Raw genomic sequence first — 16,872 nt, 5'->3', positions numbered from 1 at the left:
TGGTGACTTGCGATCGTTCTCGAGATCGATCGTTCTCCGTAAAGGGTACGCGACACGGTTCGTCGCGACTTTTACGCGACGACTCGAGAAAATTGAGAGAAGCGTTGTTAATCGTTCGGTCGCGGCGGACCTTGGTTTCCGTTCGGTCGTCTTCGCGGTAGGCTCGGCTCCTGTTCGAAACGACGTCGAACGCGTTAAAAAGCTTCCAATTTGTCGCATTTTCGATCGAACCGGCTTTCGGCCCGTTGATTCTATCCAGTCGGCTACTTTACCGTTACGCCGCGCTTCTAAAAATAAACTTTCATCGATAAGTTACTTCAGCGACTGTGATTTTACTCTCAACTTTTCTTGGATGGAAATCGCTGCCGGCCTGCCTTTACGATCCCTCTCGACCCTTTCATTAACCCACTCCAGAACCCTCCACTTATCGACGTGGGCGGAGGAAATACGAACTACTCGCGATCCGGCACCGATATTTGCCTTCCCGAGTTCCCCGCCGGAGGTACCCGCTCGAGTGCTCGGGTAAACAGAACCACCGCACCGTACCGCACCGTACCGCACCGTACCGCACCGCAACGCGCCGGTGTCTCCCGGCGAATCGAACGCGCGCTATCTCGATCTCGGGAACGATCTAGGGAAAATTCCGCGACTTGGAATTTCGCTCGCTCGTCCGTTTTGCGAACGGAAATCGAGGGAACTTTTCGATATTTCTCGCTCGACGCGGCACGGGAAACGAGATCGAGGATATTTCGAACGCGTAACGCTCCCCTCGATGTTTTCCGTTCTTGGAAAAACGATCGGTACCTCGGCCGAATACCGTCGAGGGAGGAACGCGCGATGGCTACGATCGACGATCGATCGAACGTCGAGGACGTCTCGTGGATATCGACGATCGTCGAGCGAGTGGGCGAACGGGCGGACGGGCGGACGGGCGGACGGGCGAAGGTGACGGCACGGGGATCTCGAATGCGAGGAATTCGAGGCATCGCGAGACCCCGAGCGAGCTTCGATCTATCGCCGGTCTCGATAGGATCGTAACCGGTACCGGGTAACAGTTTGCGTCTCGTTTCGCTCCGGTTTCGCCGAACGATTCGAATCGTCTCGAAACGCAGCCGCGAAGCGACTGCGACGAAACGCTCACCGAGAACTCGTTCGTTCTCGAACGCTCGTGAACCGGATCGATCGTCGCGCGTACACTCGAGAGCAAAAACCGACCGGAGAGAAAGGGGCGATCGGTAGCTCGCGCGTTTACCGCGGTAGTCGGAGGACGAGCGGACAGTTTGCGACGCGAGGCGGGATCCTTCGGGGCTGGTTTTGCTTTCCAGCCCCGAGCGAGCGAGCGAGCGAGCGACACGCCGCGGTGCATCCCGGCTCACCGCACCCCGTCACCGACACCCGACTTTCCACTCCTCTGCCCGTTTACCGCGCGGCTCTGCTCTTCCGCTCGAGACCCCCTCGAGCTCCCCTCGAGCTCCCCTCGAGCTCCCCTAGCCGAGTTCCACCGGCTCGATATTCTTTCCGCGCTCCTGCACGGAACACGATCAACCGCACCGGTGCGCGCCACCCGCGAGGGAACCTCGTCTTTTCTTTCCCCTATTCGAGAGACAAAGTTAACCCGCGCGAGCGAGATTACCCAACGCGGCGGCGACGACCCCTCTTCGCGGCCCGTTTCCTTCCCGTTTCGTTCTCGTTTCGACCGAACCACCGATCCCGCAACATCGTAACGTCGCGTTGTTCGGTTTTTCCACTTTCCGACCGGGAACGCTACGAACTCGGAACGAATCCCTCGTTCCGGGTGCACCGTAACAACCACCTCCTACTCGCCAACGGAGAACGAATTCGACCCGCTTACTCTACGGCTCTCTCTTACGATCGGTTCCGAGTATATAGGAAACGTCGGGTACGCTCTCTCGCGGTTCTTCGTCGAAATTTACGTTATCGAAAAAACGAGAGACGATCCTCGTACCTGTAATCGCAAACAGGCGAACCGCCTATTTTCGTCCTCGAGGTGGAAGTTGTTCGTAAATACGTTTCGCGAGTGCGACTCGAAATAGATACCTTTTCGCTTTCGACGAATCGATCTCGGACCGGTGCAAACGCCCTCGCGCGAGCACGAGCGCGTCGAGCGTCGAGCGTCGAGCGTCAAGCGTTCGACCGCCACGCCGACTCGCCCCGCGAATTAATTAACCTTTCGCGTGTCGTACCGTTAACACCCCTTTCGTTGATGCACTCGCCACCGTTCGTGTACCAACGGCAACGCGTAACCGTGAAAACGGGAAACGAAAGCTTCTTACGGTAATAAACGTTGCAACGATTCGCCCGATAACGGTTACGGGTTCGCGATTGTGCGGCAATATTGCGCGATAAATTCCAAAGGGCCGTGGAGCAAGGTCAGGAACGAAGAGGTAACGGCGGCCATCGGCCGAGGAGAAGCGATCGAACCTTTTATCGGGGAATTAGCCGAAGCTGCTTCGAGAACGTTAACGACGTTCTTCTCGCTCCTTTTTTCGGTCCACGACGAAGCGCAGCGACCCAGCCCGAGAGCTCGTTCTGGACGAACGCAACGGAAATTACGCGTCCGTGTCTTCCGAACGAGAAAGTCGAACAACGTAAAAAAGTAACCTCGGTATCGCGAGACCCGAGACTCGTCTACGTAATTTACACTTTGTCGCGTAAGAATCCAACGATACCGTACGCGCGCTAAATCGATTTACCTCGATCCCACCACTTTTTCAAATCTCGACCGACGTCAGATTTGCCGATCCGACGGAGGTTCCGCGCGCGAGATCGAACTTTCCCTCCAGGGTGTACCGATCCGTGAAAACGCGTTCGCAACGCTTTTCAAAGTGCGCTGCAATTTTGAAAAAGTCGACCACGCTCGACGAAAGGTGCAACGTTTCGCTGCTCGTTGGTATCGCGCGCAACCTCTGTTCGTAACGTAAACGGTGAGCTCGAAAAAGCAACGGTACCGCGTCGCGAACGTTACGGAGAAAGAGGCGAGACAGAGTTTCAAATTTGAATTTCGAATCGATCTTTCGTTCGTTCGCGTCTGTCCCGCGACCGTTTTTCCCTCGTGGAAAATGGAAACGATAATTGGGAGTCTCCGGTGGAACGGTCCATCTCGCGACCGTTTTCCTCCGTGGATTGCGCGCGTTCGGAAGAATACGATTCGTAGTTACGATACGCTTGGTTCGAACGGTAAACGACAATCGCCGAACGATCTTTCGTTGCGCCGAGATTGCACTTTTTCCGATCGAAATAAATTCGAAAGGCGCGCGTTGCGGACGATCGAGGGCTTGTATTCGAGCCGAGTAGGCGTAGGTGTATATTACCGCGGTCGACTCGGTCCATCCGCGGCCCTCGGCACCTTGGGCACCTTCGGCACCTTTGGCACTTCTAGCGGGCTCGACGCCCTCGGGCACCCGTGGCCCGAACGTTATCCGGCGAATTCATCGGGGAGACCGCATCGTCGGTGTCTGCTCGGTTACCGTTATTACCGTTATCCACTTCCAATAAGCATTATCCCGGGTAGGTCGGTGGGCGAGCAGAGCGGGAGCGTGCGCGGTAGCTTCCTTCCGAGTCGGGATCTTCTTTCGGTGATCGTCGATAATGCAGTTACCGTGCTACGTACGGACCCGTTGGATCGCCCATCGATCGGAGCTTCCTTCGACCTGACCCAGATTCCTCGAATCCGGCTCGAGGAGCCGTCCTCGCGAGCGGATCCGTTTCTCCTTCCGCTCGGCGCGAGCGTATTCGGTTCGTCGACGAGCGACGCCATCCCGACGGCTTCCCGACGCCTTCTCGACGCCTTCTCGACGCCTTCCCGACGCCTTCGCGACGCACCGCGAACGGGTTTCCATCGCGTTATCCTCGAGGGTAACGCGAGCCGATAAATCGAGCCGGCCCGAACCCTCGCCAGCGGAGACGCTCCGCTCGTTTTTCCTCGCTTCTTTGTCCTCGCGGAATCTTGTTTACTCGGTCGCCGGACGAACCGAATTTATCGCTCCGCGTGTTGGGGTAAATGCGCGTTCGGTGTAAATTCGGTCGATCGATCGCCGCCAAAGTCGGGTCAACCCCTGGATCGAGTCGCAACGCAATTCCGGACGCTAACGAATTTCCCCAGTCGGTGGCGAAATCCGCTCGCCGATCGACGCGATCCGGAACATTTTTCGATCTCTCCGTTTCGTCCGAGTCGCTTCGAGGCGGTGTATCGGCCCTTGGTACGAAAACAATTCGGTGTTCCCGCTTTCTCGAGATTCACCTGCACGCGTTACTCGTCGTACGACCAAGAGGGTCGCGTCTCGCCGCGATCGAGATCGATTCGCAAATATTTCCTTCGGTTGTTGGGCGTCGAGGCGACGGGTCGAGCTCCGATCGGTCCTCGCGCCTCGACGCGTTTCGCAACGAGTCGGCTGGTAATCGCTGGTTTCGCCGCCTCGAATCACCGGTTACCCTGTCTCTTTTTCGATTCTCCGTTCGAAACGAAAGACCGTCGCGCTTTCGAAGAGAACACCGTACGACGAAGCTATCCAGACGAAATTCGCCGAATTACCCCTTTGCGGCGCGATCGACGAACAGAACCGGGGGGAATCGAAGCGAAGCGAAACGATCCCTCCGAATCGTAGATGTTGTTCGTTGACCTCGAACGTTCTTCGATTGTACCAGATTTATCGCGTCTCTCGAAACCGATTCAACGAATCGACGAAACCTCCAGAAATTTCAGGATCGCGGAAACGAAGGTGTAGCCGATGGAACGCGTTTTCTTGCGCGGGCAAGCGCGGCTCGATGCAAAAACGCTCCGACCGAACGAACGTTACGGAAAACGGGTCGTCGAAGCTTTTCCGTCCTCGCGGTGAATATAAATCGGAGCCTCGAGAGCCGTAGCTAGCCAGGCAGCGGAAAGCGCGACCGAGCAAAACTCTAATCGTATCGAGATGCAATTTCCGGAGAACGCATCGAAGCTACTTTGGCGATCGAATTCCTTTCCGTCGAGGCTCGAGTTTGCGACAGAACTGCGAAACGCCGCGCAAAATAACTCCCGGTAAAATCGGAGAATGCGAAACGACAGGGTGGCCATCAATGTCGCGTGAAAAATTACTCTCCCCGTGTCGTTGCGAATTGAACGCTGCCCGAGCTCCCGGAATATCGTTCTCTGGCACCGTTCTAGCCCCGGAGACACCGGGACTATTAGTCTCGCGGAGGCCAAGGAGAAACGCGACGTCGCCTCGATTCTTCGCAACCTTCGAATTTCGTTTCGAATCGAACGTTTTCCCAAGTATTTTCGAATTTCGAGACCACGCGACGTAACGCGTTTGCGCGTTTCGGCCTGCCTACGCGCGCGATACGAGAAATACTCGGTGACGCGACCGAATCCTCTTCCAGTGTCGTAGCGTTTATTACGAATAGACTGCGTTCTTCGACGACGCCGCGACGACGACGACGACGACGACGACGACGGTTCACGAAGAAACGATTTATCGGCCAATTTCGCGATAACGACAAAGAGGAACGCATTGACACACATTCCGGTGTGTAGTTGGCAAACGGCGAACCAACGCGAGCGTTCCGCGTGGTTTCGCAGAGAGGAGATCGGAGACGGTCTTTTTTAACTTTTCGGGGACGTCTCGTCGCCATCGAACGACCCGGAGATACGACGTTCTTCTTCGATCTCTGGCGCGTTTGCCCTCGTACGATTTTCCTCCCCTAATTTAATCGTCGTTGCGTTCGAGTCGACCCACAAAGGGTGACGTACAATTTCTCCTACACGCTCGCGCAAATAGCCGAGGAACGACGAGTCTTATAAAACGAAGCACTATGCGCTATTGCCATTACCTGTTGCGGTAATTTCGACCCTCTCTTTCGATCGTTCTACCTTCTTATCGTTATCGTCGTGCGCGCGCGTAGCAAAGGACGCGCGAGAAGAAAGCTGGAAAAATTATACGGCAAAGCGGAGTGGCCGCGTCCTGAATTCCCGTCCAGCGACCGGACTTTTCGACGAGCAGAGAGTTTACCACCGTTGCGCCCGAATCGGATTCAAGAATTTTCGAGGCGTCGCGAGAGGCTGGAAGAGGGAGATCGCGATAGATCGGGACGAGAGGTGTTTCCGGTGATCGGAAAAAAGGTGAGAGGACGATGTTTCCTGGCGTTCGTTTGAGAAATCCGATCGATACCCGAAACGCGTTCCCGAACGCGTTGATTCGCGAAACCTCGGAAGCACGGCTCTGCTCCCGAGGAACAAAAGAATCCCTTGTCCAGCGTTTTCGAGGCAAGCTGCCGATTCGGAGCCGGTCGATCCCGGTGCGTCGTTTACGAGTCTCCGGAGGAAGAGGCGAGGCTCGTTCCTCGCGGAGCGTTTCGAGTATCTCCGTGGTCGCGTTCCCCGCTCAACCTGCCGTTATACCGACCGGAAGGGGCTATTGTCTCCGAGTGGCGGTCTGCGAGGACAATCGAGACCGGAGGAGGAAAGCACTTTCGCCGGGAGCTTTCAAAACAATGACGCGCTCGCTCGCTCGCTCGTTCGCTCGCCTCGATGTGCATCAACGGACTGCAAATATTCCAACAGGGGGGAAAGAGAGAGAGAGAGAGAGAGAGAGAGAGAGAGAGAGAGAGAGAGAAAGAAGCGTTTGACCTTATTTCCAAGAGCGAAGGTAACCTACCGTGAACCGAAAGAACGTTTTCGCGAGACTTCCTCGAAACGATCGTACCTCGTGTTCGAACGGAGCTCGAGAAATTGGTACCGGTGGTTCGCATCGCGCGCACCGATCGAACGTTGCGCAAAGACGAGACACGGTACAGTTTCACTCCCAAGGAACGCTTTCGAAACTCGGGAATCTACCTGAAACGGGGTAATTAACGCGTACATTCATCGACACCTTCCCCCGGAAACGGACAACGGACTCTCGTTGCCGTTCGGGAATCTCGGAGACCGCTACCTTTTCTCCTTTTTCCAACGTTCGACTATTCGCCCAAAGGCGAACGATCGAGCGCGACCGAACGCGTTTACCAAGAACCGGGATCACCGAGAGAATCTCTCGAGGTAAACGTTCTCGATCGCGCTTTCTCGGCGAGTGGGCGATTCTTCGTCAATTTTCGTACGGACTCGTCGCGTTCGATCGGAGAAACGTGTGCCTCCGATACGCGAAAATTGCATTCGATTCGACGAAAGAAGGATCGAAGGTAATCAATTTGCACGGCGTCGCGATACGACTCGGACGACGCTTTCGCGCGAGAAAAGTCGATCTCCTCTCGAGCGAGCCGGTATCGTTTCGAACGTTTCCTGCTCCAAATTTTTCCTTCGTAGATTCGATCGTTCGAATTTCGTCTTCGCGCTGTTCACGTTCGACGACACCGGGCTCGTAGTTTTCGCGCGCGCTCGTTATCGATTGCTCTCGGTCGTCTACGAAAAGGGGAATGAATCGAACGCAACGAAAACTCGAACGAGTAATCGAACGAACGCGAAAAATATACGGTTCGACGAAATAACAACTACAACAACAACAATAACAACACCAACAATGACGACGACGACGACGACGACGACGACGATGAAGACGACGACGACGACGAAGGTAGCAACAACAACATCAACATCAACAACGCAACAATAGTAGCAGCAGCAGCATCGATAACAGCAGCAGCAACAACAACAATAACAACAACAGCAACAACGACAACAACAATTTATTTATTTCTACGGGAAGAAACCATTTGGTTACACGTGATAAGAGTAAGCTGATACGAACGTGTAACAACGTGTACAATGATAAGGAAAAGAGGCGTAAAAGAAAACGAGAAAGGAAAAGAAAAGTAAACGGTAGAATCGGAGAAAGCGATTACAAAAGTAATAGTAAAAACCACGTGTAGCGCAGTAGGCGGTATTTTGAAACGTAGCGAGGGAATTACGGAGAAAGTCTGTAGAGTTGCGTAAGCGATTTGCGGTAATACGTAATCGGTCGAAACGGTTGTCGCTGCCGTGGAGCGCGATGCGGGATTCGACCGCGTGAATGGAACGTTCTCCGAGTGACCGCGTTTGGACGTAAACATTGTAATTTTTTTTAGCGGCTCGGCCGAGACAATAATCGGATCGTTGGGAAGCTCGCGTAGGAATATCGGCTCGGCCGCGGTGCGGCGTCGATCCAGGGTCGTTAACCGGGGAAGCGTCGATACTGGCTCGTGGTTGCGACGATACACCGAGGCGAGTTTGTTCCCGCGGTGGGAAACGAGCCTCGGAAACTTACGTCGCGCGCTTTCGATTCCGCGATACGTGGCGTTTGCGACACGGAACTCGAGCAACGAAACCGGAAGCTTCGAGAGACGAATCGACGATACGCGCGCGGACGACGCTCGCGAGACGATCAGCTATCGAAAAGAAACATCGGGAACAACGTTAACGGCGAGCAACCGTGCCCGGTGTATCGTCAAGTAGACGAGGCTGGACAATGGTAGTAGCGCGATCGAACCCGACCGCGCGACACCCGGCCGCTCGGAGACACCGCGTCCCCTACGCTGCCAACGGAAAATAGAAAACGGTCACGGTCGATCGCATCCAAGTAATTATTGATATCGGAGTAGATCGAACTCGTTCCTAGCGAACGGAGCTTCTCCGAAAACGAGGGACGGAAACGCGGAGAGGGGGATCTTTGGGCGGCAACGAATCGAGAGCCGGAGAGACGCACGACTTCGTCGTAACGAGACGAAGGAGACGAAAACGGTGCAAGAGTACCGATCGAAACAAGTATCGTTGCTCCGAGGAAATCGCTCGGGTTGTCGTTTCCATCGAGGCGACGGACGTTACAGCCGGAGAAAGTTCACTCGGAATTGGGTAAACGGGAAACGATTCGTTCGGTAGCAAGAACCACGGACGTTTCGATGATAACGCAGAGCAGTATCCTGGCAGATTTTCACGCAACCTCGGTATTGTTATTCGTATTTAAAACGATCCGTCGAGTTCTCCGGTGGATTCGTGAACTTGGAATTTTCAAGTCCTTAAATAGGTGCTCCGTTATCGAGGTCCGACCTCGAAATCGGCGAATGGAAAATCCAACGCGGGGAATTACGGTAGCACGGTAATACACGGATCACGATGCAAGGGGTAGAATCGCTCGGACGGAGTTTCGATTCTTCGTCCCTCGACCGCGATTGCACGGCATGCACGGCAGCTTGGGATTCGCTTCCATTGTAGGGCTCGGTGGCTCTCTCGATTTTCGCTGGATCGGCAGCTACGGTGCGGAAAGAGGGTAAGGAGGTTTCGAGCGGGTCCGGTCGGTTTCGGCTGGACCGTAGCAACTGTCGGAAACTTGGCTCCGCAGGGAGAAAAATGTACGTTCGAGGATGATTTTTCTCGAACTTGACGGTCGCGGTTCGCGATTCCGAATCGTCACTTGTTAAAAGTTTCGTCCCGGAACGCGCTCGAGCTCGTTTCGCTCGCTCGCTCGCTCGGCTCTCGGAGTAATTCCAATTATCGTAATAACGTACGTTTGCCCGTTCGGGAGTTTTAAGGATAATTATAACTTTCGGCGACCGACTCCAACGAAACTCGTCGAAATTTAAACGGACGGTGCTCGCGCGCGAAACGAAATCGATACTTTTGCGCGTTCACGGTGAGCAACGAGCAGACGCGATGAAAAATTTCGGTCGTGGTTAAAAATTCAGAGGCCGGAAAGCGAATCGAATTTCTCGAGCGCGTTGGTTCGGCGGTATTCGGGCACGGCTTTCGATATTAGTCTCGTTATCGGCTCGTTAAGCTCGACGGGTTGTATTTATAGCGTGGAAATTTAATCGAATCGGTGGTCGATTCGACGAACGTGGATCGGGAGGAATCGCGCTGCCTCGATCGCGGCTCGGTAGGAGCACTTTTGCGCGGAAACGAATCGGTCGTCGACGTCGTTCCGGGAAGCCCTTCGTCGATCGATCCCGGTCCCTCCGACTCGACCGGGAACCATACCGCGAACCGATACTCGGACGCCGAAGTTACCGCGGAACGTTCGCGAGCCGATCCAATTTTTCGTTAACGTCGGCCCACGAACGTTTCGAGACCGTTTCGGAAGTTTATCCGTTCGTTTGGAAAATTCGGTGGAAAATTGTCTCCGAACTCGGTTTCGAACGCTCGCTCCGGAATCGTCCTCGTCGATCGAGGAGAGAGGGAGAATACTTTGGTGCGCGAGAGTTTCCAGGTTCGAGAGTTACCCCGGACGGCGCGGTTTGGTCGATCGTTTCCAACGATCGATCCGTGGCTCTCGTCGGTCCGGAGACTCTCGACCGACGAGCTCGAGGATCGGGTCGTTTTCGAGGCTGGAACGGATACCGCTGAAACCTCGGCACCCTTCGAAATTCGGCGAGCTCGCGACCGGTTCGAAAACGATCGACTCGGCCCGAGGCCGAACATCGACGTCGAACCGCGATTTTCTACGACACGGTCGTGCGAACGTAACACCTCGGCGCAAAGTGTTCCGTGGAAAATACTCCGGAAAGAAGCTCGTCGTCGCGCGAAGCTCGACGAAAGCTCGACGAAAGCTCGAGGAAAGCTCTTTCTCGGAACGAACTGCCGGAACGAAGATAATTGAAGCGCGTGCACCTGTCGCGGAAGCGCAGCTGTCGGGACCGTGCGAAAACCAACGCGAAAACAAGGCGAGGGAAGCAACGAGCCGCGGGCCGCGGGCCGCGGGCCGCGGGCCGCGTACGATCGATGCTCGCTCGGTCTCCTCGCGGAGAAAAATAACGTTGCGAACGAAATCGCTTTCGGCGGATTCGCGTTGTTCCAATTCCGGGGAGAAGGGGCAAAACCGTATCGTTGTTCGACGAGAAGGACTCTCGATCGACTTTCGAATGAAAATAAGTTGCCGGTCGTTCGCGAACTCGAAACGTGGGTCGCGCGCAGAGCCGAGCAACTGAATACGCGAGCCGCGAGCGCGTTCTTCGGGAAAACGGGACGAACGGAACAATTATCGCGAGCTGAGTCCCTATCTCGAGCCCATCGCTACGCGCGTCACGATACGCGCAACCCTCCCACCCCTAATTGCACTCTCGTTCGGGGTATGCCGGACGAGTGTACCAAGCCGTTCGCCATCCACGAATAATTCTATGAATTCCCGTTAGACACGTTTGTCACGCGATCCTGCCACGCTAACGCGCGTTCCGCCTCGGCATTACCGCCGCGAATTATACGCCTTCCAGCCTATTTTCCGCCCTTTAGAACCGGCTAAAACCGTTCGCGATTACGCGAGCGCCGGCTGGCTATCGGCCGCTCGAAGAAATTACTCAACCGCGGACGTTGATCCGTCGAATCGTCGTCGTTCGATTCCCGAAATATCGTTCAGAGGGAACGGATCGCTCCGTCTCGAAACCCGCAAACATTGCGATCGCCGGAACCGTCGTTAAACGCGATTTCCGAATCGTTTCCGACGGAACGCTTTCCAGAAAAAAAGCTTCGACGCGTCGAAAAATAGCGCTACAGCTCCGAAATTAGAAGACGCTCGCCGTGCGAACTTCTTGAAACAATAATCACCGACGTCGTCCTCGAAAACATTCGAAACGTTTCGGCGGGTGTTATCTATCCCGCGTAACGATTTTCGAAAAACCTGGCTCCACGGTGACAAAAGAGTCGAACGATCCTTTGTCCCGTGGCTCGTAGCTCCACCGCGTAGAAAAGAGAAAAGAAGAGCGAATTCGAACGATCGGCGCGGCGAGGTCCGGCCCGAACGAACTCGCCCGTAGAAAATCTTTCGCCGGAAACAGCGTACCGAACCGACGCGGACCCAAATACGATTCGAACGTCGGTTCGTCGAGGTTACCGGTACGAATTCCCTCGTAAACGGTTCAACGAGAACGCCGGAAACGCGAGCGCTCCATCCATCCATCCATCCATCCATCCATCCATCCATCCATCCGTCCGTCCAGCCGCTCGTTTTCTTAAAAAAGTACATCGACGCGCGACTACGAACGAAGAAGGTCGTCGACGGAGACGCCTCGCAATCGGTATCGCGGTACCGTCGACGCGCTCGTTCGTTTTCGTTCGCGAGACCGTGGACGAGTCGATCGATACCTACGCCGACTCGAACGCGAATCGAACACGGGGAACGCGACGCGCACCCGGGACGTTTCCTCGCGAACAAATTGGTTCCGGTTTTACGCGCACGGAGCGATAGAACATTTCCGCGAAACGCGAGGAACCTTACTTTCGAAATGTTTCATTTTATTTCGGGAAAAAACGAACGGGTGGACCCGCGGCCTCGAACTTTTCCGCGAGCTCGGAGATACGCGGCCGAGCGAATTTAACGAAAAACTTTCGAAACGACGCAACGAGTCCGAATTCCGTCGAAGGTGCGCCGTCGATTTTGTTCCCGTTTCCATCCGACGGAAGGTAAGTTCGGTTCCCATTGGAAATATTCGGGCAAACGAATACGAAGGAAACGGAGGGTAAACGTCGCGGAAGCCGAGACTCGAGCCTGAATCGTTTCATCTCGAAACGCCGTAGCAACCTCGAGGCGTTGCGCAACCCCGAGATCGCGCGCTCTTTTCGGCCGGTGAAGCGACGATTTCGATGGAAAAATCACGGCTCGAAGTTTCCGAGTTTGACGCTCGATCGTTGGGCGAGTTTCCCCGTCGATCGGCCCGTTTTTGCCGAATCGACGAGTCGTTCTCGCCTCGAAGGTTGCTCGTTACCGTTCGCGCGACGACGAGGAGCGAACATCGAACGACAAATACACAGAGCCACACCGATGGACAAACAGAGGCACGAACAAACGACACGAACACAGAGAAGCCTGGCGGATCGACTCCGAGCGGTCGATCCGGCGAGAGCGAGGATCGCAGCAACGCTGGCAACGCGACCACGCGCAAAAAAGACAGAGGCAAAAGGTATACAAAGAGACACGTATAAAACATGTGCGTTCAGACAGTGCGTTCGATGGGAGACTATGGTGGACTCACCCGCCAACAACCAGGATCATCTGCATGTTGCATGGAGGCGGCCTCTTTCTCGCTTTTTCGCAGAGGGGGCAGTCCGGAGCGGTGAGTCCTCTAGTTTCGCATGCGGTGACAGAACATAGCTATAGAGTGGTAACTAGAGACAGACAGACGGACGGAGAAAAAAGGCGGCCCTGCTTAAAGTATCTCGTCTCGACGCGTCCGCCGATCTCTCGAGCGTCCCGCGGACGACGAGAATTCGTTTCGAGCGGCGGCAGCAGCTTTTGAACGCGAGTCGAACGTTCTTTCTCCGCGGCGGAGCGTCCGTTTCGTTTTCGGGATCCCGGCGACGAAGAATCTCCTCTTCGCGATCGCGAATCGAGGTGCGCGTTCGACGAGCTCGAATTTCGAAGTCGACGCGCGCTCGTTCCAGGCTTCGAACCCGGCCGAACGATATCGAGTACTTCGCGGGAAACGTTCCTTTCCGCCGGTACTCCTCGATTCCGACGAAACGAATCGCAACGACATCGAAACGCGACCGAGCCTCGCGAGCGCGTGTCGAATTCGATCCCACCGCTGACCGTACCGGACCGGTCTCTTTGTTCCTTTCTGCCGTTTATTGTTCACCGCGATCCCCTCGAAGCGCGCGCGCGCGCGCGCGTGCGACAGAGCGAGACACCGAGAAAGAAACAGAGAGAGACAGACAGAGAGAGAGAGAGAGAACGTACAGAGAGAGAAGAGAACGAAAGAGAGAGAGAGAGAGAGAGAGAGAGACAGAAGAAGCGTCGACGCCAATAGCGGCGTACCACCGCCGAAACCGTCGTATATTTTAAGCAGGGTTGGAAAAGGAGAGAAAGATGTAGACAAGTAGCGAGAAGAAAAAGTTTAAAAATACTCGCTAAAGATAAGATTCTAAGGTACAGTGGCGAGAGAAAGAGACTATCGGAGAAATCGAAACGGAAACAAGTGGAAGTAAAAAGAGATTCTATCGGTAGAGTGGGTAATTACGTGTAGTGGATCGGACGTGTGTCGGTCGTTCCGTGACGGCTCGACCTTGAAATCCGCGGCCCGCGGATAGCTCCGTTCTCGCGCGGGCCAACGAGGAAATCGTTCGGCAATTTTTCCGACGAACTTTTTGCGTCGACGAGATCGACCGCTCTCGGCGACGAACGCGCCGCGAGAGTTTCCCAATTTTTCCAAAAAACGGCTGCGCGCGAGAACTTTGACGACGGTTCTTCGACGAGGAGCTATTTATAACGGAGCAACGACTCCATCCGAAGCTCCTTCGAGTCGCGCGATACGGGACTCCCTCGACGACGATTTCGCGGATACGGTTCCACCGCGCGAACGATCGTTCGCCGAAAGGGACCGCGAGCGACCAAAGAATCGTCGCTTCCGTCGCCCGAACGTAAACCGGAAACTTCCCGAAAAGTGGCGAGCGCGCGGATAACGCTCGTCCACGGAACGATCGAGCGTTCGAACGACGGAACGCGACGCGTCGAATATCCTCGGCGTCGCTCGTCGACCAAAAAGAAGACGCGAGACCGCGACCTTTTACCGACAAAAGCGAATCCTCGTTGCGCTCGCGAGAACGTAGAGGCACGACTCGACGCGGAACGATCCAGACGCGCGTGGTGAATGCACGGAGTGTTTCGTAACGGACGATACCACGGAAATCTTGCGATTCGGTCTCGCGCGAGCTTCGTTTCGATTGGACGAACCTCGTCGCGAGCTATCTCCGTTCGCGTTCCTCGATCGTAAACATTGCCGAATATCGCGCGTGATCCGACGATATCGCGAGTATCGATCGGTCGGAAGAAAAAATAGCCCGGAACGAGCGATACTTTGAACGGTCCTCGAGAAACCGAGAGAGGACGAAACGATTTTTACGCGGAATCTCCGTACGGGTTATTACGAAACTGGCAGTGTGCGTGCGTGCGCGCGCTCGTATGTACGGTGTCGCGTGTCCGTGTGTCCGTGTGTCCGTGTGTCCGTGTGTCTGGGTTAGATCTGGGTGAGAGTGTGCACGCGCGGGTAGTAGCGCAAAGTAGTAGACAGAGAAACAGAGAAGAGAAAAAGTACAGTGGCTAATTGGCGATGGCCCGGCGAATCGCCGTGACGGCCCGCACTATTGTACCTTCCCGCATGTTGCGTTTACTACCACGAACCCCCGTGTGTTCCACGCACGTCCTAGGACAGCCGGTGGTGTGTGATTAGTTATGTGTGAGCCACTTACGAATATTCGTTCACCCACTTAAGTCACTAGTCACTATAGCGCGCTCGACTCGCTCTCGAGAGATTGTTCGCGGTGTCGGCGGTGTCGGTGGCGGTGTCGGTGCGGTGGCGGCCGCGAACGTCGGCGGACGTCGGCGGACGGTGGCGGACGGTGGCGGACGGTGGCGGACGGTGGCGGATGGTGGCGGACGGCGGCGGACGGCGGTGGACGGCGGTGGACGGCGGCGTCGCGGTAGACGAGTCCACGCGAGTATCGGTCGCGGATTTTGAAAGGGGCGCGTTCGATGTTTCGGTGTTTCGGTGTTTCGGTGTTTCGGTGTTTCGGTGTTTCGGTGTTTCGATGTTTCGGGGTCGAAGGGGACGTATTCCGATATCGAGCCGCGCAATCACCGCTCCCCGTGTCAGCTGATCGGCCGTGGCGCGCGTTCTCCGTAGCGGATCGTTGCTCGAGGCCGCGTGTCGCGCGCGCTCGATGGCCCGCCGGCGCTCGAATTTCCCAGGAAATTACGGGGTTCGCGGCGTCGAGACGCGGCGGCGGCGGCGGCGGTGGCAGCGGCAGCGGTTACCGCGGGGAGAGGGAGAAAGAGGAGCGTTTCGGCGGATATCGAACCACGGCATCGGCCGGTACGTTCGTTTCATCGCGTCAGGCGAGTCCACCTTAAACAAGGACGTTCCACGGATCGCGGATTTCGAACGCGGTCGTCGAAGGCGAGCGTTCCAAGGACGGGAAAAGGATTCGGCGAGGAGGGGGCGGGAGGCGGGTGCTCGCGGGTGGGGGTCTCGAACGGAAGGATGCCATGGGAGGGATAACGGGGCCGGAGAGGGAGAGGGGGACGCGAAACACCGATAAAGCGCACCGTCACGCAATCGTTTAATTTAATCGCGGCCAGGACACGAGTTCGCCTCGTGTTGCCCGCGTTCGCCGCGTCCTCGTCCTCGTCCTCGATTTCGCGGTGGTGGCGGCGGCGGCGGTGGCGGCGGCGGTGGCGGCGGCGGTGGCGGCGATGCCCGGTCAGGTTAACGAACACCGAGGAAACTCCGTTCGCGTCGAACGAGGAGCGAGAACGCGCGCGCGAATCGCTCCGCGACGGGGCCTCGGATGGCGAAACGACCGCGAAACGAACGGGGCCGAAAACATTTGACAGAGAGGTTCGCGCGTCACATTTTCCAGCCACCGGAACACCACTGGGCCACGCGGTCGGTCCCTCGATTCGATCGGCCGTTGGCGGTAACCACCCCGCGAACCCGCCTTTTTCTCGCTACCCTCTGTACCCGTCGACGAGTTCTTTTCCCGATCCCACCGGCGCCGACTGCGCGCTCCTTTCCTCGATTTCTCCGCGATCCGCAGACGGGTCCACTTTCGCGTGCGATCTCCTCGCGCGGGTACCCGCCGCCACCGGTACCACCGGTACCACCGGTGCCACCGGTACCACCGGTACCACCGGTACCGCGACGGTGCGAAAACAAACCCGACGAGGTGGGAGTAAAGAGTTCTCGAGGACACCCGTGGCACAACGCACTGTCGCGCACAGAGACGGTCGATTCGATTCGGTCGCGCGGAGAAGAACCGGTAGGCGGTAGATTCGGCTCGAGCCGCGACCACGTTTCCCCGCGTTTCGTAGGTTTCTGAATCGTCGAGCCGGACGTGCGTTTCGCGAGACTCGCCTGGATACCAGAAAAGGACGAAACGACGGTCGAGGAGGCGTCAGGGGGACGGCGACGGGGGACGATGGC

General features: G+C 56.2%; 1 protein-coding gene across 6 annotated transcripts in view; it reads right to left on the bottom strand.

Moving 5' to 3' along the window:
* The window catches only part of Shaker (potassium voltage-gated channel protein Shaker), a 128,648-nt gene that overhangs the window by 55,912 nt on the left and 55,864 nt on the right, over positions 1-16,872 (bottom strand). For 5 of the 6 annotated variants that reach the window (XR_012992584.1, XM_076315437.1, XM_076315440.1 and 2 more), the window contains exon 2: positions 12,928-13,017. The exons of the other annotated variant lie outside the window; for it this stretch is intronic. Coding sequence is in view for 4 of the 5 variants with exons in the window: in XM_076315437.1 (XP_076171552.1) it covers positions 12,928-13,017 (90 nt within the window). In the remaining variant the exon portion in view is untranslated. The remainder of the gene's footprint in view (positions 1-12,927; positions 13,018-16,872) is intronic. 6 annotated transcript variants of the gene reach the window in all.

The sequence above is a fragment of the Ptiloglossa arizonensis genome, chromosome 6, assembly GCF_051014685.1.
Source record: "Ptiloglossa arizonensis isolate GNS036 chromosome 6, iyPtiAriz1_principal, whole genome shotgun sequence".
NCBI lineage: Eukaryota > Metazoa > Arthropoda > Insecta > Hymenoptera > Colletidae > Ptiloglossa > Ptiloglossa arizonensis.
The sequence above is the reverse complement of the archived record's forward strand: the minus strand, read 5'-3'. Positions and strand labels throughout refer to the sequence as shown.